Source organism: Rutidosis leptorrhynchoides, unplaced genomic scaffold (genome assembly GCF_046630445.1).
Source record: "Rutidosis leptorrhynchoides isolate AG116_Rl617_1_P2 unplaced genomic scaffold, CSIRO_AGI_Rlap_v1 contig325, whole genome shotgun sequence".
In the NCBI taxonomy this organism is placed as follows: domain Eukaryota; kingdom Viridiplantae; phylum Streptophyta; class Magnoliopsida; order Asterales; family Asteraceae; genus Rutidosis; species Rutidosis leptorrhynchoides.
Window position 1 is genome coordinate 5,974 of NW_027266566.1, and position 23,067 is coordinate 29,040.

At 33.5% G+C, this 23,067-nt stretch overlaps 2 protein-coding genes across 2 annotated transcripts; one reads left to right on the forward strand and one right to left on the reverse strand.

Annotated features, from left to right (window-relative positions):
* The first annotated feature begins 200 nt into the window (after window positions 1-200).
* LOC139882909 (nibrin homolog) lies at window positions 201-4,547 on the forward strand. Its single transcript, XM_071867158.1, has 13 exons — window positions 201-237; window positions 333-386; window positions 712-955; window positions 1,142-1,230; window positions 1,601-1,731; window positions 1,948-1,994; window positions 2,088-2,196; window positions 2,633-2,719; window positions 3,014-3,185; window positions 3,549-4,018; window positions 4,133-4,194; window positions 4,286-4,388; window positions 4,494-4,547. Exons 1-13 carry the CDS (start codon window positions 201-203, stop codon window positions 4,545-4,547), a joined length of 1,659 nt encoding a protein of 552 aa, XP_071723259.1.
* A 12,534-nt stretch (window positions 4,548-17,081) lies between these two features.
* Window positions 17,082-20,058, reverse strand: LOC139882910 (potassium transporter 4-like). Its single transcript, XM_071867159.1, has 7 exons — window positions 19,800-20,058; window positions 19,394-19,630; window positions 19,248-19,298; window positions 18,819-19,132; window positions 18,635-18,749; window positions 18,283-18,537; window positions 17,082-18,178 (listed from the first exon to the last, which is right to left on the reverse strand). The coding sequence occupies exons 1-7, from the start codon at window positions 20,056-20,058 to the stop codon at window positions 17,082-17,084; spliced, it is 2,328 nt and encodes a 775-aa protein (XP_071723260.1).
* Between the last annotated feature and the right edge of the window lie 3,009 nt (window positions 20,059-23,067).

Genomic DNA, 23,067 nt, shown 5'->3' on the forward strand with positions numbered 1-23,067 from the left:
AATAACATTCCAGTCAAAAAGTGTATTCCTTTGGCAATGAAAAAATCGGGTGTGAAAGATTTGTCGCTGTTTTGAAAAAAAATAGTCATTTTCGATTGTTCAGTTCTCTTGTTTTCGCTCCACTTGTTGCTAATTGAGCATCAAAACAGCAATCGAGCGTTGCTTTGTTGAGTTGGGTCGAATAGTTTCTTGTAGAAGGAATGGTGTGGGGTCTCACGCCGATAGACTCACAATCAGGTTTTTGCTTACACTTAAAATCTTGCATTCATATTATGGCTTTCAGTTTCTGTAATTTGTATGAAATTTCGTTAATGGGTTTTGTTTATTTGCAGGAGAGAATGAGTACTATGTCTTTAAACCAGGAACTTACAAAGTGGGTCGAAAAGGTTATTACTTATTTGTTACTCGTCTTGATATGTATTCATAATTAGTGAAAAAAAGGCATTGGAAATTGTAATCTTCTTTAACATCTTCATAGGAATAGCTTTGAGTTTGTTGGCGTAATTTACTTCTAATACAAAGTTACCTGGTGAGACTTCAGAGAGGTTTTTGTTTGTCAAGGGTTTAGAGTTTAACATGGCAATTTTACATTGTCTGTGTATACGCTGAAAGTCAATTGCTTGTTAATATCTTCCACGTATTCAGTATATTTTGTTTTTCTCTCCTATACACGATAACGAGACTGCCTATTTGGAAGCTTTCATCATGCAGGTTGTGATATCATTGTTAATAAAGATAAAGGAGTTTCCAGAATACATGCTGAGATAAAAATCGATACAATGCAAAGAAAATATTCTGATGCATCCAAAGTTCAGATTAAAGATTGTTCAAAGTATGGGACATTTGTCACCCGAAACTTTGGGTCAAAGGAAAAGGTCCAAGAATTGCCAAATAAAGAAACTACTTTAAAAGAAGGAGATCTTGTTTCATTTGGAACCAGTATTACAACCTATAGGTAAAAACATAAGCTTTTTTATTCTCCATAAATTAAATGGAAAACAAAAATCTCAATTCCTGCATCCCTGCCGTTTCTTATCTGGATGTTTATAGTTGTGGTAATGTTCTCGTTACTTGTGTTTTGAAGTATTACTAGATACTCATACATTGATATTTGATACTATTGTCGTGCTAATTCTTGCAGGTTTTGTTTTGTTCCTCTTGTATTTTGGGTATGTTGCGATAAGTCATCACAAGTTAAGAATCTTCTCGAGGAAAACATTTCGTTGATTGGTTAGTCGGAGCTCTTCTTCTATTAGTTGATCTCGCTAAAGATATTAGTGGTACTGCTTGCTATTATTAATTTACAATACCTTCTCTTTTTGACCTGATTTCATATTTGCAACAATCTTGGAAGAGTGTGTGAATAGATAAAGAACACTGGTGGACCAATAATTTATGTTCTAGCTTTGGCTCTGAGCCATAAACAGTTTAACTTAAATAGGGTGTTGAACATAGTTTTTCAATAGCGAATAGTAATAACAAATATTGTATCATGGATGTTTTGGTTGCATTCAGGTGTTTGTGGTGAAAGTTCATTTATTGTTTCGAGCATTTCATGGAATATTTTCTTCTCATTTCATGGAAAAGTTTCTCTTGTTAGGTGCTCATGGTATTCCTCATTGGAATGAGGAGTGCACCCATGTTGTTGTCGATGAACTTGTGCCAGCAACTGAGGAACTACTTGAAGCTATAGTATCTAAGAGACCTTTCGTTCTCAGTAGTTGGATTGAGGTACTCAGACAGTAAATTTATATCGAGATTTTTCTATTCTTGGTAGTTTGTTTCATCATTTCTTTATCTGTCCATCTATCTGATTACGCCAACTTATTAATCTAATATTCACTAGTTATTTTCCTACAAGTCTGACTCTTGAGCCTGCCAGATCGATCATACTGCATATTTTGCGTTTCAACGTGATGGTATTGGCAATAATTAGATTATGTTTAGTTTGTTGCAGAAAAAAGTATACGGACCGAAATTCCTAGCTGCAGTGCGTAAGTATATATGTTTAAATGTCGTCCACTAAGTTCCTGTTTGCCTACAAAAATTTGGTTTTAAACCCCTTTGTTTTTTTTTTTATCTCTCAGTTTCTTACCAATGGTGTCAATAGAGGGAGTATCAGCAAAAGTTGTTGATCCAAGAGCCCGTGAAAATTGTTTGAAAGGATACACTTTTTTGTTGGAAGCTCCTAACTCGGTACTGTGATTCCTGTAGCCACTTCAAAAGATATATACTTCTTTCCTTCTGAAAAATCTGGAAAACGTCAAATTCATTGTATTGATATATGATTCTGTGGCATTTCTGAGGAAGCATGAAGATGAAAGAGTTGTTAATGTCTTTTAATACAGAGACATCACGATAAATATTTAAATAAGGATCTTTACATGAGTCGCACTCAGTATTCCCCTTTCTTTTGAACTGGCAAAATTCCATAAACCATTGAGATACATGTGGATAGGAAGCAAAGATAGGCAATAGGGTTGGAAGTGGATAGAAAGGAAAGGGAATACTGAGCGCGACGGAAATAGGAATACCTATCTGTGACATGTTTGAAATTATTGCTCTAGTTTTATTTGATTATTATTTTGGCAACAGCTGATGGAAAAAATATTTGGTCTTACTTGTATTGCAGTATTTTTATAGCAATAAGCTTCAACGACTTTTGGAAACCAGTGGTGCCAAGGTGTTCTCAGTTGAAAGTTTTCAATCAAGTAGCCAAGTATGTCAATCACACTCCATAGTCCATGTTAAGATGCTTATCTTTTTCAAATAATCTCAATACGAAGTTAGGTTGGATTGACTATGCAAATATACAAATGCTATTTTCTCGTGTTTGTTGTGCTGCATTATTTTATATTGATGATAATGATTAAGATGTTGATAATCAGCCTAGCTACAGTATTCATACAATTAGCATCAAAGTCCAACCAGACTTGCTTGGCTATTTTGTCCTATGTGCAAGTATTTATCTTTTAAGATTGGCTCATCTTTTTTCCCCCGTTATCTTTTTTAGGGCCCAAAGAATGAGGATCAGAATCGCCTCATATGCGTTATTCCCAATGGAGCAGCTGACAAGTTTGCACACGTTGCTAAATGCTCTTCTTTACTCAGAGTGAATGAGACAGATATCATATCAGCTGTTCTGTCTGGACATTTAGACCCAGCTTTGTTGACAACTCCATGCGGTAAGTGTGATATTATTTCTGGAAAACAATCTATCTAGAGTTTAGACTTAAAGTTGCTATTTTCAGTTTACAATCTGCACATGACAGCTTTATCACAAACTTGTCAACTCTCTTGTTAACTTGAAATCTTGGAAGTGTATAGCTAGTTTAACTTAGTCACCGACGAGTTGGAAGAAAATCGAGTTTGAAGTGAGTCAACTCGTTTTTTGCTGAGTCAACTCGAAAACTCGGACGACAACTTGATTTTGACAAATATAAATGAATCATTGTTTGGATATGGTGTCCTCATTCCACCAGAAGAAATAGGATGTTTTTTTTTCCTGAGATGCTAACTAATGCTGCCAAATTCGTCTTCTTTTGCAGTAATCATTTCCAGCTCATGCTCGACTGATGAGACCATAGTTGCGGATTCCGATGCCGAAAATGAGACTGCCACATCGGATCCTCCAACCAAAGAATCCTTTCCTGCATATGACATCAAGCCAGACATATCCTCTGCAAATGAAATCAAGGGAGACATATCCATGGATCACATTTCCATGGTACCAGAGAATGCATCGTCTCTAATGCACGAGGAAAGTGATAAGAGTAAAACAAGAAGTCAAAAACATGCTGAATCTGCAACGACAAAGATGGATTATGTCTGTTTGGTGAAACACGAGGATATTAACACGAGTAAAGCAGCAAAAGTACAAAAACTTGATGACTATGGAGCAGAAAATATGGATATTATCTACAGTCAAGATTTGATTGTTCAAAATCTGAATCTGCATCCTACCATGATAAGCTCTGCAGTGAAGGATAATGTTACAGATTTCAAAAGGTTTAGAAAGGTAAACCTTAGTTAATGCATATCATTCGTTCTTGTAATTCGTTATGATGTGTCATTTTTGGTTTGCAACTTTTGGATTGTAAGTTATAACAATTTTCTATATCCGGACTTGCAGGCCAATACACAATCAGGGAACAGCTTCAACAATCTTATTCCTTTTTCAAAGTTTCCATATAAGTAAGATCCGTCTTTTTCGTCCGAATCTTAATACTTAAATGTGTGTTGCTTCCTTGTCCTTACCATGTTCATTTTTCCTATGTTGGAGTAGAGATTCAGAGTATACGAATGAAGAGATGGCCGAGGCAATGAAAGAAGAGAAAAGAAGAAAACAGATGGAAGCTGTATCAGAAGACTTGTTTAATAATGAAAAGGTTAGATATGGATCATCTAACGAAAAAGATGCATGAATCATATTTTAATGAATAAATACATGATGACTCTGATTACCAACTTTTTTCTTTGCCCAATTTATGCAGGGGAGACGACGTGGGGTTGCTGGTTCTTTGCAAGGACTTCTCATTCGTCGTTAAGAAAGACTGTATATAGTTTTGTACTTTCGTTGCTATGATACTTTTGAAAACAATTTTCTCAAAGATTGTTAAATTTTGAGATTTACCCACCCGTTTTTTGATGAAATTCGTTCAATGATTTAAAATAGTAGTTACCTCTGTACATAAACAATGGAATTCTGTTAATTATCAAAATTGTTCAATCAAATTGAATATTCGAGAAAAAAATCAAAATGGAACAAATTAACTTAATTCACAATTGATTAAAATCAAAATTTTAGAACGGTTTGATTCCTCTTTAGAAATCCTGGCAGCTCCTTGTGACGTGTCTGAAAATAGAACTTATTCCTAATGGATGATCTACTTTGGTTGGGTTTTTGGGTCCTAGTCTATATTTGTCAAATTCCTAATAAGTTGATATAACATGCAATTACAACAGTTAAGTGGGTGGTGAGTCTTGATATGAAAATAGCCTGAATCAATGAGATAATGCAAAGAGACTTTGGTCTCATCGCCATGAGTGCTGTCTTTCGACAAGATCAGAACCATGAGTTACTCAGAGATGTAGTGAATATGCTGGAAGAACTTAGAGAAGATTCTGAGGCGAGAAACACGTAGCTTATAATCAAAGAACTACCAGATATTACAACAAATGAGTGAAAGATCGGAGCTTCCCAAGTTGTATGATCATGAAGTCTAATTTAGTGCAATATTGCAACGAAACTATTCATATACATTTTAGTCAAATAGTGTAAAAAGAGGCAAAAGTAAACAAAAACAAGAGTCACTCTTAACATACACTTAAAAGTAATATATATATGTGGCATATTCAATCAGTCTAAATAAAGCGCTAAAAAACAATCACAAAGGCAGAACTGAGAAATAGGAAATATGGTTCAACCCTTTGTGGATCAAACCCCTGGCCCGCCAGCTTATCCATCAATTTCAAACCACTTTCACCGGCATATCGACCTTCTTTGAACTCAGTTTTGATGTTCGAACAATGCCTACCCAAGCTGTTGCTGTAAACTGTCTGTGTTACTAACCTGTGGCTCGTTGTTCTGTTTACACAGGTCTGCAGCAGTTTGTGTAGGTTGGCTATTTTCGTCAAAACCATTATGCAGAAGATTTGATTCCTTCTTACAGCACAAATCTCGTGTGGAAACTAGTATAAATGAAGAATCCTTCTATGATTCCGTCTTGATCCAATTTGATCATGATTCCGTTTTGATATGATCATGGATTCGATTTGATTTCCTATTATTACTATGATCCGATTTGATCATGATTCCACTTTGATCCGATTCTGTTCTGATATGATTGAAGATCAGATTTGACTCAATTTAAATATGGATTTTCTATTGAGAGAAGGAATCTTAATTAAATCCTGAACAAAAGGAAAGTATATCAAGAAAAGGATTCTAAAGGAAACAATCTCTATTTTGATAGGGATTTGATTTATGTCTTAAGGAAGGTGATTCCGTTTTGGTTAAGGAGACCTATTCTTCACGGTATTATCTCCAGTATAAAAGGCAGAAGACTCGACTAGCTGAAGCATCCTTTCACGCTTCTTAATCAGAGTTAAGAAGATCACTTAGCAGCTAGAGAGAGCTGTGAGCACAGTGGAGTGTTAGGTCCTCGTATATCTGCAAGAGGGTTGCGAGCAAGCCCTTGCCCGGATTGACAAGGCAACGAGACGCGTGTATCTGAAAGAGGGTCGCGTGAAGTCTTCACCCGTTTGGTGTAGGCAACATTGTAAGTCCTAGACTGTGCTTGTTTAGGCTGTGTAGGTAAGCAAAGAGTACACTTAGGAAAATAGGAAGTAGGTTATAGATGAGCGAGTTGTAACCCAAGTACTGTCCTATTGTTTCAAGTATAGTGGAATGTTGTTTACCTCTGGGCTTGGCCCCGCAGAGTAGGGAAACCGAACTGCGTTAATAATTTCCTGTGTTGTTTACTTTATCGTACTGTTTTGTTAACCTATGCTAACGTGAACCTGTTAGCACACCTGCGCTTATCTGTCGAAACAGGTCGGAATACTCCCTTCACAAGCTATCCCTATGGTCCACTCTAGCAAGTTTAGGTTGGGGAATTATCGAAACCATTTGATGATCACCATCTGGATGATGTTTAGCCACTGGCAAAAGAGCTGAAATGTCAATTGGATCTCTACTGTCGTTGAACGTTTCCGGCTCGCTGAATCTGTTTTCTGATTTACCTGACTTAGAAGATACCTATCGATATACTTCTCGAGCTCCAAGTTCTTAGCATTCTCTTTCCAAACTTCTACTCTTTGAGATACCATTGCGATATGCATGGTCGAGAAGGTCCCTGCACCTGTAACCATCCCGTCTATCTGGACAAACAGGGCATCTATACTTGGACTCTGAATTCCCTTTTCTTCAAATCCTGGTAGGAAGAGCTGAATTAATGAGAAATCACAAATGCGTGCAGAAAGTATTAGAGTGCACCGGTGGTCGGTGGAAAAAAAACTGAATAAATTCGAGCAAATAATGAAGGATTCAATATGCAATGATATACACAGCTCAATGAAGGATTCAATATGTGTATAATCATTGATCTCCCATACTAATAAATAAAGTAAAATTACTTTTACATAATCATAATATTGAAAGATATTTATCATATGTATTTTCATAAATCGTAAATTCGATGTCCTAATAAAAACACAAATAGCAAAAATTATCTTTAATCTCGTCTTTACATATCCTACATGATTATCAACGTTTTACGTTAAAACAACAATCAATAGCATTATAGATATTAAAGTTTATAATCTAAAGCAAAAATAAAAATAAAAATAAAAAAAAAAAAACAAAATTCTAACTAGATGTTTTATATATGTGAATAAAGTAAGGCTGTATTGAAAAATTGCAAATTCAAATGACTTTTATTGAAGTAAGGGTGGATTAAAAGGATATGAATTCAAAAGGCGAAAAAATCATATTGGTAGAGTAGATGTTCAAACATAACAGTCCATATTTTGCTGTCTGTGATATTAATTTAAGTGGTATGTTTATCATTTTTTGCAATAAATGGAACTGTGATTTTTGAATCGTGGCTTTTATTTCAAGTTTGATGCCTATCTATAGAGAGCTAAATTTAGAGCACCTTTCTGAAGTTAGTGCTCGAGTCTTCCCGGATATCAAATATATTTTAGAGTTTGCAAAAAAAAAATGTTATGTCTTAAATAATATCGGACCCTCTCTTACGACCAGCCAAACTGGGTACATATATAGTATCATTTTATGTAGAAATTTAATTTCTTTTGATATTCATTTTAAAATTTAGAATTTCATTTATATAAATAAATGTATTTGTTTGGCGAGTATTAATGAACTTTATACTAGGAGATGTCTTCTAAACGTAGATGCTAAGTATCTTAATTGCAATTGTCATATACGTCCAATAAATTTGTTTACTTGTTATGCACAAAAGACTATACACAAAAATTGGAGCAATTAGTGAACGTACCATAGACCTTTGTTCTAAGAATTTATATTTGAAAATATCACATCTTATGAATTTATTTTTTAGCATATATTTATTTTCAATAATCTAAGCATGATTTTGAATTGAGGGATGAGTTTCTTGATATTGAAGTAAATTATACATATGTAAATGGTTAATTAAGGATTTCTGTTTTGAGGGTTGGAATGGTTTAAGAAATTTTAGGCATCATGTACGCATCTATATATACGTGATATGAGTACATATAATTTATGCATTTAGGAATTTTGAAGAATGATAATTAAGATAATTTCAATATATGAGACTAGAGAGGTACGATAAGAGCCAATATTCATGATTAAGATTTTTGAAGATCATGACAATAAGATTTGAATGTTGCCTATCAACTTCAAGTTATGTTAAAAGTTTTGTCTTACGTATCAATCGATGGATTGTGGCACACATATTCTTTATATCTTATAAAAAACTTTTGATAAATTGATTGTTAGTTCCATTTTATACAACGAACTCTGTTGTATATCTACAATATGAAGGCATAGGCTCATAAAAACATATTTTTAGTGATGTGGTTGAGGAACGTAATTAATTAACCTACGAAAACTTAATCTTTCTTCCTCGTTATATATAGGTCGCATTGAGGCAAAATCTTCTAACTTATTATATATCGAGTTCAATTTTTATTAAAAGCACTCAGGTGTTTACATCCCATCAATTATGAATATTGAGATGGCAATTAAGGTGTTATCACTTTTTTTTTTTCTTTTTTTTTCAGATATATTTAACACAAATCTACCCACTCAAAACGCTCTCTCAAAAGTCGAACCCATAATTTTCTAGAAGAAAAAATTCATTAACCATAGAACCATGCTTTGATTGGAGATTAAGATGTAATCTACAGGTACAAGTAGAAAGATGATCAAATGGTGAATTTAATTAAAAGCTTTCAAAATATGAAGAAGAAGATAAATGTTATTTTTCTTAAAGGACGTGAATGCATAAGTCCCTTGTATGCTAAGTTTATAATATATTGTCACTTTTTGTATAAAAAATTTAAAATAAAAATACTGCATGAAGAGTTGTTAGAATAAGCTTTAAAAGCAGTAATCACTGATTTTACGTTGTTGCATATAGAGTGCCTAATTAGAGGATAGGCTACTACACTATGTGCCTTATCATAAAAATAAACGTATGTTTAGTTTATGTTGCATATAGAGTTTCTAGCTAAGTACTTACATGAGTATCGTGGATTTGTATTTAGTGCTGCTTAAGCTACTATATATACTATGTGTAGTGTCGTAAAACTATGTTTCAAGTTTAAGTTTAGTTTATCCGTAAGGAAGTTCGCAAGATATATACTCTTTCCGTCCCAAATTAAATCTTAATTTAGGAAATTTTACACAAATTAAAAAATCATGTTTATAAACTTATTTTCCAACATAATTGTGATTGTATAGATTAAACACCCTCATAAAGAATATGTGGATGAAGATCGTGAAATTGGTGAGGGAGAGTGCATGAGAGACATGAGGTGAAGATGATAAAATTGGTGAGGATATAATGAAAATGTTCTTTAAATTTGTCAAAATTTACATCTAATTTATAACAAAAAAATAATATTTATATTAACATTTAATTTAGAACAGAAGGAATATATATATATCTAAGCTCTATATATTTAATTAAATGGTATACGAAATAAACTCATTAAATGATGATATATCTTTAAACAAATTATTAAAAAAGATTAGGTTGATACTAATACAAAACAACAATCCTAACTTTACATTCCAGTAAATCCCTTCTTTCCGTCAGATGTGAATTTAGCGGCGATCATTTTCAAATTCAATAGATTGAATCTCACTGTCTTTGACAAATGACCTACAAATATAAATATAAATATATATAATGAGAGCAAAATTTGAAAGCATGGAGAGAGACATGAGGAGCAATATTTTAGTGACTCTTCTCATATCTATTAAGTATTCACACAACCACGTAGCGACAAAATATAGCATAATCGGCCAATAAGCTAGTTAAGCAAAATACCAGCTAAGTTATGATACGACTTCTCACAGATATCTTAACGATTTAAGTACCTGCAAATTATATATCAAACTAAATTCATCACAATTTTCATAATATTAAACCATGACTAGGTTAACAAAGGAAATTCTTCAAAACTGGGATAATGAAGAATAACAAAGATTGTGACTAATATGATCTTCTGGTCGGAGGGAGGAGGCAACGATAGTGGCAGAACTGGAAAATAGAAGGCAACAGCAACAATGAGTTTTCATGAAAAGGTCGGATCATGCAAGGAAAAAGATGCATGAATCATATTTTTAATTAATTAATGAAGATTCTAATTAAGTTTTTTTTCGGGTGCGCCACTTTTATACACTCAAATTCTAAGACGTAAACATGAAAAAGCTGGATTGTGATTAATTAAAAGAAAAAAATTCATTTCGAAAATGTTATTTAATTATCTCTACAACTAATTAATGAATATTCGTTCCGAAAATGTCATTTTTAAAACCAACTAATTGCATAATCTTAACTACAAATATTTATCTCTCTCACAATTTCTAATAAAATGTTTACGTTTTTATTTTTTAATACATATTTATAATTTCCCGATCTCTTCTTTTCTACTTACTTATGCAGAGGAAACAACGTGGGTTGCTGGTTCTTTTGGAAGGACTCCTTATTCGTCATTCACAAAGGACTTCTTATATATTCCTAGCTTTGGAAATTTCGGATTTTGTACTTGACGGTGTACATAGTTTTATACCTTCGTTCCTATGGTACTTTTGAAAACAACTTTCAAAGATTGTTAAATTTTGAGATTTACAGACCAGTTTTTGATGACATAGTAGGTACCTCTGCACATATAATCTTATGAATGGGTATTATTTATAGGGAAACTCGACTGACTCGAGCCAAAACGAATATGTTTGGCCTAAATAAAAGATCAATCTTAATTTTGAAGATTTTTAACTATTGCTTGACTGATCATTTTAAAACCAGCTCAATATTATTAAGGTCATCTTCAACGTGAAAGTCATTCATACCATGTGACATAAATTAGGTGAATTTTACATTAAATAAAATCACAAAAATCATTTATTCATCATGTAAGATTCATTTAGTTGACTGTCTTCTACTATTTATTTTTATATATTTTATTATTTTCTTTTACTTTATTCCACATAAAATCTCTCATTTATTATTTTTTATATATTAAATTTAATCTTATTTATAAGATAGATGGCTTTTTATATGACTTTTATATTGAAGCAATGAAGATCAATTTTTATTTTTAATAACACATTATTTATTTATCAATGATGTGATTTTTCAGTAATTTGGTGGCGTTCACATTGGAGGTGGTCTAAAAAAAATATATACCAAAATATATACCAAACTGAACTCATGATCAATTGGCCATCGATGAGGGCCTAGAACTGATTTTAAAAAAAAAAAAATCAAAACCATCACCTGTTAGGAAATGATCTTGAACTGATTTTAAAAAAAAAAAAATCAAAACCATCACCTGTTAGGAAATGATTCAGATCAACTAAGGAGTTATGAACCAATTATTGGCCATGCATATAAAGTCTTTCATATGACCTGTTCGGATAATATATACACATACATATGTTTATGAAATGTCATTTTAGGGAGAACCTTAGAAAGCAAATCCATTGCCAAACTTTTATAATAAAAAAAAAAAATACAAGAGAGAGGGGCACTTAGCTTCTGTGTACGTAGTTCAGAAGTGTCAACAATCCTTTTTTGTTTTTTAAGAGGGAAGATCAACCATGTTTAATTTTATTTATCCTTCACAGTACAGGAGTTAGGCAACTTTTTGAGCACGACTCACGCAGCTCACCATTTTCTTTTCTCCTGCAAGAAAACACAAGCAAATGAAAAATTAATCAAACACGGTTACTTTGCCAAATTAATTCATCAAATTCTAATATTTCTTTAGCTAAGTGTATTTATTTTTTATATCAGGACTTGCAGGCCAATACATATAATCAGGGAACGGCTTCAACAATCTTATTCCATTTTCAAAGTTTCCATATAACTAATATCTTTTTCATCCGAATCTTAATACTTCAATCTGGATTGCTTCCTTCATTGTGGCCATATATAATTTTCATTTTTCCTATGTTTTCTTTTGCAGCAGAGATTCAGAGTATACGAATCAAGAGATGGCCGAGGCAATAGAAGAGAAAAGACGAAAACAGATGGAAGTTGTATCAGTTGAGGACTTGTTATTTTTAATGAGTAAATACATGAAGACTCTTTTTACTAAGGTAACCTTTCCCCTTTTCCTAACTTATGCAGGGGAGACGACTTGGAGTTGCTGGTTCTTTGGAAGGACTTGTTATTTGTTGTAAACAAATGACTTCTTATTTAAAACTTATACTTTAGACATTTTAGTTTTCAGGACTGTGTACTCAACTGTGTAGATAGTTTTATACTTTCGAGGCTATAGTTCTTTTGAAAAAACTTTCTCAAAGGTTGTTAAAGTTTGATGAAATTCGTTCAATGATTTAAATAGTAATTACGTCTATACATATATATGCCAGCATTGAACCCCGAACCTATTGTTTTGCAACTTAATTGCCTTACCACAAAGGAACAGTGTTCTATACGAGATGTTAGAATAATTTTAGTCTCCTTAATTTTTGTTCCCAAGAGGTCGGTTTAGATTTTTAGAGCACTTCACTCTACGACTCACTCGATAAAATAACTTTTACCAAATTGACGAGATTGAAAAATACATACCATAAGTATTCTGGTAAATCGAAAATTCAATGTCCTAGTAAAAGCACAAATATCATAAATTATCTCCAATCCTCTTCTTTGCAAATCCTACATAATTATCGAATATTTTATGTTAAAATAATAATCAATAGCATTATATATATCAACGTTTAAAATCTAAAATGTTAAAACCAACAACAAAATTCTAACTAATGCTTTACGTATGTGAATATAGTAAGATAGGATTGAAAAAATGCGAATGCAAAACACTTTTATTGACGTAAGGGTAGATTAAAAAGATACAAATTCAAGAGGAAAAAACATATTGATAAATTCACTAGCTGCTCAAGCATAAAAGCTCACATTATCCTGCCTTAGAAAATTCAAGTGGCGTGTTTATCATTTTTTACATAAATGGAAATGTGATTTTTGAATTGTGCCTTTTGTTTCATGTTGTATGCCTATCTATAGAGAGCTCGATTTAGAGCATCTTCCGAAGTGAGTGTTTGAGTCCTCTAGATATCAATTATATTTCACAGAAAAAAAAAAAAAAAAAAAAAAAAAAAAAAAAACCTTAGTTAATTATGTTCGAAATAACGTCGGAACATCTCTAACGACCAGTCAAACAGAATACATATATAGAGTATCATATTATATATGTAGAAATTCAATTTATTTTGATGTTCTTTTTAAAATTAGAAATTAATTTATATAAATAAATATATTTGTTTGGCGAGTATTGAACTTTATTCTAGGATGATGATATATAGTATCTACCAAAAAAAAAAAATTAAAGTAACATGGATCAATTATGTATTCTAGTCGATTAGTGACTTCCCTAACTACATCTAGTATTTTATCATAACTAAGAATTTTGGAGATCTAGTATATTGTCATTTAACTATCATGCATGGATCAATGTCTAAGAGAGAAAGCCTTACTGTTTTGTCGAAATTTGTCATGCCCCATCAACTGAGGTGATATCTGCAAGAAGAGACAACCATATAATTTGGAGTACAAATCATTGTTCGTATTAATAAAAAGATGAATCAAGTATTTAATTGGTCTACAAATCGTGAATTAAGAAAACAAGCATATGTTGTGTATCAATACTGTTGTTTAGGAGGTCGAACGAAATTTTTTTGTTGTAGTCTTCAAACAGGAGATGGTTGTACCAGTGATCGATTGGCTTGAACGTGATCTTGCAAGGATTGTTCTGGGCAGAAATGTAATCGGATGGAGTGGTATTTAGAATGAGATTGTTTTGTGAACAATTGTGTATGCACAAAAGCTTTTCTATCTATGATGGACAGAAATTGAATTTTTGGATTAGAATAACTTTGGGTTTTATGAAAACCCTAGAGAGAGCATACATAATCTTATAAGGTGACATGACGGATATGTCCCCAACACTTTATAAGGGCGTGTAGATACTTTTCAAAATATCTTCAAGGGAAATAATTATCATCCTACCCTCAATGAGTGTGTTTTGGATTTAGGCAATAGAGGGCACTCATATTCCCTTTCAACTTTATGTTACGTTAAAAATTGTCTTATGTCACGATCCGAAAACCATCCCGTTGTGATTAGCGTCTCAGTCTCCTCAAGCGAAATTAAGATCAATCTATTTACTATTTACGATCCCATAAGTCATTACATTTTTAAAATTTAACTCTACCAACACAGAGTTTACATTTATTCGAAAAAGAATAAAAGATTATATAACAAAAGAAGTTAGACGTCTTCACGCGCTTCCTCGAGTCGCTTAATTTTCGCTTAATTTATGCACTCAAGAAAAATTAAATAGTATTTGGATGAGTGACAACGCACTCAGTAAGTATCAAATACAAAGTACAATAACAAACGCATGTGCTTGAAAACCAAATCACAAACACATTTCCGCAAGCCATTTCACAATCCAATTTCTAAACCAATTTTCCCATACCAACTCACAACTCTTTATTTCAAACCAATTTGAAAACAATAGACATTTTATCAAACCAGTTTCTCGAATGCATTACTCCCAAATATATAAATATATAAATACCAACTAAAAGCATACGGTTTATTAGTAAACTGTTATATTAGTATATGTTGTAGTCGATACTTACCTTCTTCACGACGCAACTCTTATGTCCAAAAACACCCCACTCACACGCTACTACTCGATCGCCTACTCACGCTTTCCAACCCAAGCTACGCCACCTTTAACATTAATATTATTATAAAAATTCTGATAATTAGCCATATATGATTAGACATAAAATTCATTATGTAACTCATAATATATCACTACAAACAAAATGACATATGCCAAACAATTTAAAAGTGTTAGCTTAATTACCAAATATTATAAGCATAAATACAAAGAGGAAATGGCTATGCTTTTTGATACTGCTAAGTCAATTATTCAAACGTGCTTAGTGAACCTGTCGTAGATACTCTAAGACGACAATTTAAGTATCGATATAAATAAGTATTTTCTTACAATTTTATCAATCTCACTACATATGTTCTATACTCACAATTTTAAATCGTCATAATATTCCTTTCATCAAACATAAAAAATATATATTTACTTATAATTTTTCTATTTAAATATTGTAGCCAAATGTCAACTAAATAACTCACCGATTCATCTTCTACTCCTGTACTTATATAACAAGCCAAATATTAAAAAACACTAAGTAATCATATCATATAAAAAAATTCATATCAGTATATCACAAAAGGGTACCTGAGAATGGAATTGATTGGGGGATTATCCCAATTTGGTGAGTACACTTGACAACGCAAGTCGAGTTTCTTCTTGGGAGACTTGCTTTTGAGATGAAACGAGTCTCTTACTGAACCCGTAGGTGACGAAAAGACTACTGTTAACAGAAAAGGAAATCGAACAGTGTCACAAAAGTATGAGCATTATCGTCCTCTTCTTTCTAGACAAAAATCAGATCTAAAATTAAAATATACAGCGGAGAAGGGAAGAAGACCGACTGTCGGGATTGTTCTTCGTGGCGGCGGATCTGGTGCGGCTTCGGCGTGAGGAGTCGGACGGCTCGAAAGGAACGTCGTCGGCCTGAGAGTCTGTGGTGAGTGAGAGGGATTAATTTTTATTTTTTTGAAATAAGAGAGGGATTAATTATCCTAATTTATTATCCTAATTCTTATTTGAACTATATAAAATAAGTATGATATTGAGTAGTAATTGAAGAAAATATTACTATTAATTTTATTTATATATATATATATATATTCTTAGTACATTAATTTACCCCCAAAAAATTTCGAATCCATAATTTAAAAAAAAAAATCAAACGTATTAATCATTGAATCATATTTATGACTATTAATATTAATTATTAATAGTATTATTTTTAAAATTAAAATATTAATATTAATTAATGTTCTTAAATAACTTAAAATATTATGATAAAAAGAGAGATTAACTACGATAAATTATTTTAAAAAATTTAGATTTTTATTTCCATAAAATAAATACTCTTAATTTATTATTTTAAAAAGATCTTGGAATGTAACATTTGTGTGTTATACTCCGTAATTCTTTAAATTTTTACCAACAACTTTTTAAAATTGAAAGAATAGTCCACTGAATATTCTATAGTTATATTAAAAGTGTAGTGATATACAAATTAAAATATGTAACAGTTCTTAAAATTATCAGTACTTTTTTTGTATAGGATAATTTATAATAATGTTAATGAATTGTAACTTTTCAATTTATCACCATAACTTTTTATAAACTGTTGTTATTTTAAAGAAATATTGCGACAGTTTGAAATCGACGTAATTGATCTAATCTTTTCTAACGTTTTAAATTAAATTATAAGAATATGTCATTTTATTTATAGTGTATATAAGAGATTCAATCACCACGAACAATTAAACTTAAAATTAACATGATATATCAAATACTTACCAAACTTTATTTCTTAATTAGGCTTAACTCATTCAATAATAATGATTTATCTTAAATAAAATTAAAGGTTGAATCTATCTACTACAAAACAGCAATCCTAGCTTTACAAACGGTTTCGGTTAATGCGCTTGTCTTAGATTTAGGTCTCCTGTAATACTATTTTGTATATTCAGTTCTCCCATATCAAAAAAGATATGATACGACCTCTCACAGATGTCTTAACAGTTTAAGTACCTGCAAGGATACAATCCGTATGTCATGTACAATACTAAATGATCATCTTATATGTAATGTACATTTATTGTTTCCATTGTTATATTATATTGTATATACATCAGCAGTCGTCTAAACTAAACATAGTAAATGATACCAACTTGAATCAAGCTGGTGTGAGGAATGTTCAAAGCTACAGCAGGAGCCCGAGAGTTGTTGCGTAGGAAGGAATAGCCGAAATCGATGGCTAACTTGCTGAACAAGGAAGAAGATCTCCTGGCCTTGACATAAGAGTGTCCCAATATATAGGCAACCCCTGCTTCCTTTGCCTGTACCAGATCCATCAACTCTTCCCTGACATTAGCATCCATTTCATGATCATCTGGTAACTGAAACCTCACGACTCGCCGTTGCCGATTGTTGTCCACTAAAGCTGACTCCATGCTCACTACTGATGATATTGATCTGCAGCTGCTTGGGATGGAGTTGGCATTAATATCAGTAGATGGCTCATTATTGGTTGTTACAATCTCAATTAAAGTAGTCGAGTCAATGTTGCTTCTGATGACAGACATCCTCCCATCATCCAGTGAGGATGATGAGCCCTGATCAGAGCTCAACGGTGCTTCCATCCGGATGAAGTTTGCTATGCTCTGAACAAGCTGATTCTCAAAGTCCCCATCGTCCCTCTGTATATCCTTGTAACCATATCTCACTATGCATCGATACATCCGGTAAGGCCTCGGGCAAACCCGCCCTATGAGGAACCTCTCTTCCTGGGAAACATAGGGTACAGGGACCGATTTAACGCAGACGAAGACCAACACCTGGTGGAACGCAGGCAGGTTGGTCACCAAGTGTGAGAATATGGCAGGGACTCCTGTCGCCAGCTCAGAATAGATTAAGCCTATCCCTGGTACCCGAACTATTCCCAGACTCGGCCCTAGCCCCAATATCCATCTTAATGGCACTTTGTTTTGTACATCATTCTTGTACTTCCTCTGTGTTCCATAATGCCACACGTACATGACACCCACAAAGATTACCGACAGAACGAGAGGGACCCACCCTCCCTGAGCCACTTTTGTCAATGCCGATGACAAGTACACTCCTTCGATGGAACAGAAAACTACCAGGAATGCTGCTGCCACTAGCACACTCCTCTGCCACACGAACACTATTACTAGTCCCATCAAGAATGTTGTGATAAACATTACAGACATACAAGTGAGTCCTATCACCAAAAAAGAAAACCATTAACTGATCAATCAAATGAATCAAAAAGGGCCCGGGCGGGAGACTGAGATGACTTGTTTTTTAATTACTAATATTAGTTACCATAAGCATTTCCAATTAAGGTTGTGTCTTGAAATCCAAGAGTTATAGCAAGTGTGAGAAGCATAAGAATCCAATTGATCTCAGGGATGTAGATCTGCCCATATATGTGTTTTGAAGTGTGGACAACTTTTATGCGCGGAAAGCAACCAAGGGCATGGCATTGCTTCACGATGGAGAATGTGGCTGTGATTACAGCCTGACTCCCAACAATAGCTGCCAGTGTAGCAATAACAAAAACAGGCCAAAACACCGCCTCTGTATCATTTATTCACACATCCAGGAAATAATTACTACTAATAATCAAACCATATGATATATAATTATGTCAAAGCAGATGATTAAAAGAACTCACTTGGCACTGAATCAAAAAAGCTATTGTTAATAGACCCCAGGTTTTTCGATAAGAAAGCAGCCTGACCCAAGTACTGTACTACCAGACAAGGATAGATGACAAAAGCGAAAGCAATCTGCACATGAAGCCAGATTAACTATGCCCCTAATTACTTATCACTTTTATTATGCATTTGCGTGCGTACCCTGATTGATGATGCAGTGAAATGACCAAGATCAGCAAACATAGCCTCAGTGCCTGTGATGCAGAGAAGAACTCCGCCGAGAGAAATCCAACCTTGTCTTCCAGTCTCACGAAAGAAGTTGATAATATAGTGCGGGGAGAAGGCGTAGACTATCTTGGGGTTCCAATATAATGTGTTATAGATTCCAAGGACGAATATTGTGAGCAACCAGATGACTACAATCGGAGCAAACATAAAAGCAACCCTGTGGGTGCCAGAGTGTTGTAGCGCAAATAGACCAACCAATATAGCACATGCTATTAACAGGAGTTGACCTACGTATGCAATGCATAGGAAAACTGATAAGTAATTAGGGACGGAGGGAGTACTCTATATATAGAAATTAATATAGACAACGACACACACATATTATATATAGCTGCCATTTACCATTAGTCAAATTCTTTTCTGTAACTTTTAAACCCGACACTGCTGATAGAACTGCAAGAGAGAAACTATGTATATGTAAATGCTAGTATAAATAACATAACTCCTGAATGAATGAATCAAATCAATATGAGCGTATAAATAAAAACCTGAAATAGCAGGAGTAAGCACACCGTCCCCTATGACCATACAAGCACCGAACAAGACCACGACAAGTAGAGCGGTCCTTAACCTTTTATGCTTCTCCATGAACCTCTTTAAGGCTGTTGTCTCAGACTGCGTCCCATAACCATAGGATGAGAGTTGTTCATCGGCTGGTTGTTGATTGGGAAGTAAGCTAAACTTGGCATGCCTGCAGAGTAGTGAGTAAAGAGCAAATGTTCCACCTGCATACACACACACACACACATATGTTGTCGTGATCATAATATTAAATACAGTAATCAGCCAAAAATCAAAATAAATAGATAAAGATTCCCCTAACTACTTAATTATTATCACTTTTCTCATACGAAAAATAGTGATAAGTAATTAGGGACAGTGGTAAATGCATGCCTTCGCCATTGTCATCTGCAGCGAGCACGATAAGGATGTACTTGAGCAAAGGTATTAGCGTAAGAGTCCAGAAAACCAAGGAGAAAGCACCGAAAATTACTTCCTGGTTGTGATGTGCGTCAAGTTTTCCGATGAAGGTGCTCGAGTACACATAAAGAGGCGAAGTGCTCAGGTCTCCATACACTACCCCAAAGCTTTGGTATGCTAATACCACATTCCTCCAAACATTTACCCATGATTCATGCTGCTCCTCCTGCATAATTTATTAAGTTTTTTTGCGTATAAAAGCGAAAAGAAGTTAGGAACAGAGGTAGTATATCTAAGGAATGATCTGATCAATCATCAAATAAAGCAGAGGATTCAATGCAAGCTGAGTTGGTAGAACTAAAATATATATATGTGTGTGTGTGTAGTGAGTAAATGAAAAATCAACCACAGTTGACTTAGATATATATACAGTCCTCTCCTCGGACGACAAATTCTGAAATTCATTTAGATATTTAAGTACTTACTTTACATAGGAGTTATAGCACCTTATAACAGAGAAACACACCATGAGAGAGAGAAAGAGAGAGAGAGAACTAACTGTGAGTTGAAATGAAGAAGATGAAGGCATCACTAGTTACCAATCTCCCCAGCAACTACACACTACTACACCTTTATTTATACAATAGCTAGTAGTGGACTAATACTTGGACAATATAAAATCCCGTGCGTCACTTTTTTATTTAAATTATAAAAAATTTAACTGTTATTTAGGGACGAATGGAAGTAATACTACTTTGTAACTACTGTATATGTCATTGTCTGCATGAGATAAGACTGATTGAGAGAGGGTACAAAATACGAGACCGACTTAATTAATCGTATCCAACCCACACGTAATATACGCGGCTTATCATAAACTTCCAACCAAAATACTTTAATTACTTTACTAGTTAACACCAACACCAGGTATTAGTATAATTAAGTATTAATTACTACTAGTAATCAATTATCATTATACTAGTAGTTAATTAATTAATATACTCCTGTCCAGAAAACAAAAAACGTACGCATGTACTATGATGCAGCAGTACTAAACAAAGCACAAGACAAAACAAAGCCACTCATTTCATTGCCTAATCATATCGCACGGCAAGATTTGATCTAATTGATAAATATTTTTATTTCATTTATAAACTGAGGATTTCGAATTGTGGAGTGAGCATAATTATAATTAATAAAAAAAATTCACATCATATCGATCGATCATGTAATAGATTATTAAAAGTCAAATCTTATTTAACAGGTCACCATCGCTCTACTTAACGGCAAATATTAAAGAATTTATTTGGAGCACCTTAATTATTGCGAATCTTTTACTGTGCATCATATAGTACTCTGAAAACTAAGGGTGGACATTACTTGGTTTAAACTAAAAAACCAAATCAAAATTGAGCATTTAGTTCAGTTTTGTTTAATTTGTTTTCAAATCGATTAAATCGAATAACAAAAATACGTTAAATAATTGATATTTTATTCGATAATTTCAATCCTAAACCTTAACTTATAAATTAATTTAAAGGTATTATTTAGACCTATTAATTTATTTCATCTCATTAGCTTCTTATATAGCATATATAAAAATTGATTGGTTAATTTTTATAAAATTTAGAGTTATATATTTTGAAATTTATTTTTAAATCGCATCAAATCAAATTAAACTATTTCATATTGGTTTGATTTGATTTGGTCTGAAAAACAAAGCAGTTCAAATTGGTTTGAAAATTGCCAAACCATTTTAAATATGATTTGGTTTGGTCTAATAGCCAAATCGGACACTCTGAACCGTGCTCAAGCCTAATAAAAATGGCAACATACATTATCAATTTCTTTAAAAAATCATTTTTAAAAAATATTTATCTTAATTATGACCTACCGATAAGGATTTTTCTTTGAGTCCTATACACAATAGGCGGGATCAGATGGTAAAATTAAGGTTTGCTCGCTGTATTATTTTTATGAACTTCGTTCAATTTTGTTATAAATTAACTTCTTATTCTGAGCATATAACCGAAGACTAATGGTGATAATTAAACGAACACCATCAAATATGAATAGAACAAATACAAATAAACACAAAATCATTCATTTATATTCATTTTATTATTTTATATTTGCTAGTATGTTAATGTTCGTTCATTTGTTCAAAATTTCAACACTATGAAAAATCATGCAACAAGCCAACAACTCGGTAAGGTAAGTTCTCTAAAAGCCTACAACATGGGAGGGCCTTAACAAGCCTGCAACTCAGAACTATTACAATAAGCCTATAACTAAGAAAGGTAAGCTCTCTATAAGCCTACAACTCGGAAGGAATTCAACAAGCCTACAACTCTGCAAGGTAATCTCTCTACAAGCCTACAACAAAGAATCAATCCAACAAGCCTACAACTAGGAACAGTTTCCATTAAGCCTACAACTCTTTAAGGTATGCTTTCTACAAGCCTACAACTCGGAAGGGATTCAACAAGCCTACAACTCGGTTTTATTTCAATAAGCCACAACTAAGCTCTTTACAAGCCTACAACTATGAAAGCCTGCAACTCTTAACTGTTTCAATAAGCCTACAACTCGGATTGGTTGCAACAAGCCTACAACTCTGCAAAGTAAGCTCTCTACAAGCCTACAACTCAGAATGTTTCCAACAATCCTACAAGTCGGATTGGAGGCGACAAGCCTAAAACTCGAAAGGTATTCAACAAGCCCATACCTCGGAACGAGTTCAATAAGCCTAGAACTCCGAACGAGTTCAAGAAGCCTACCACTCGGAACTATTTCAATAAGCCTACAACTCAGAAAGGTATTCTCTCTACAAGCCAACAACTCGGAATGGCTCCAAAAATCCTACAGCTCGGAACTGTTTTAATAAGCCTACAACTCGGACTGGTAAGTTCTCTACAAGCCTACAACCCGGAGTAGCTCCAAAATTTTACAAATCTACAACTCGGAATGGTTTCGATAATCCTACGTCGATTGCAGCCAACCTAGAACGATCACAAGCAGGGATTTGCAAGCAATTAAGGGATTACGCCTTGTGCAAATGATTAGTATTATAATATAGTGCCTTGATTTTGGATATACATCGCCGGAGTTTTCCGTCGGTGAAGATTGGTCAACGGAATTGAAAACCGACATCGAGCTTTGGAAATAGACCATTTCAATCAAAATCGAACACCGGAATCGATCAAAACCCGACGATCCAATCTCGAAATTCTAATCATTC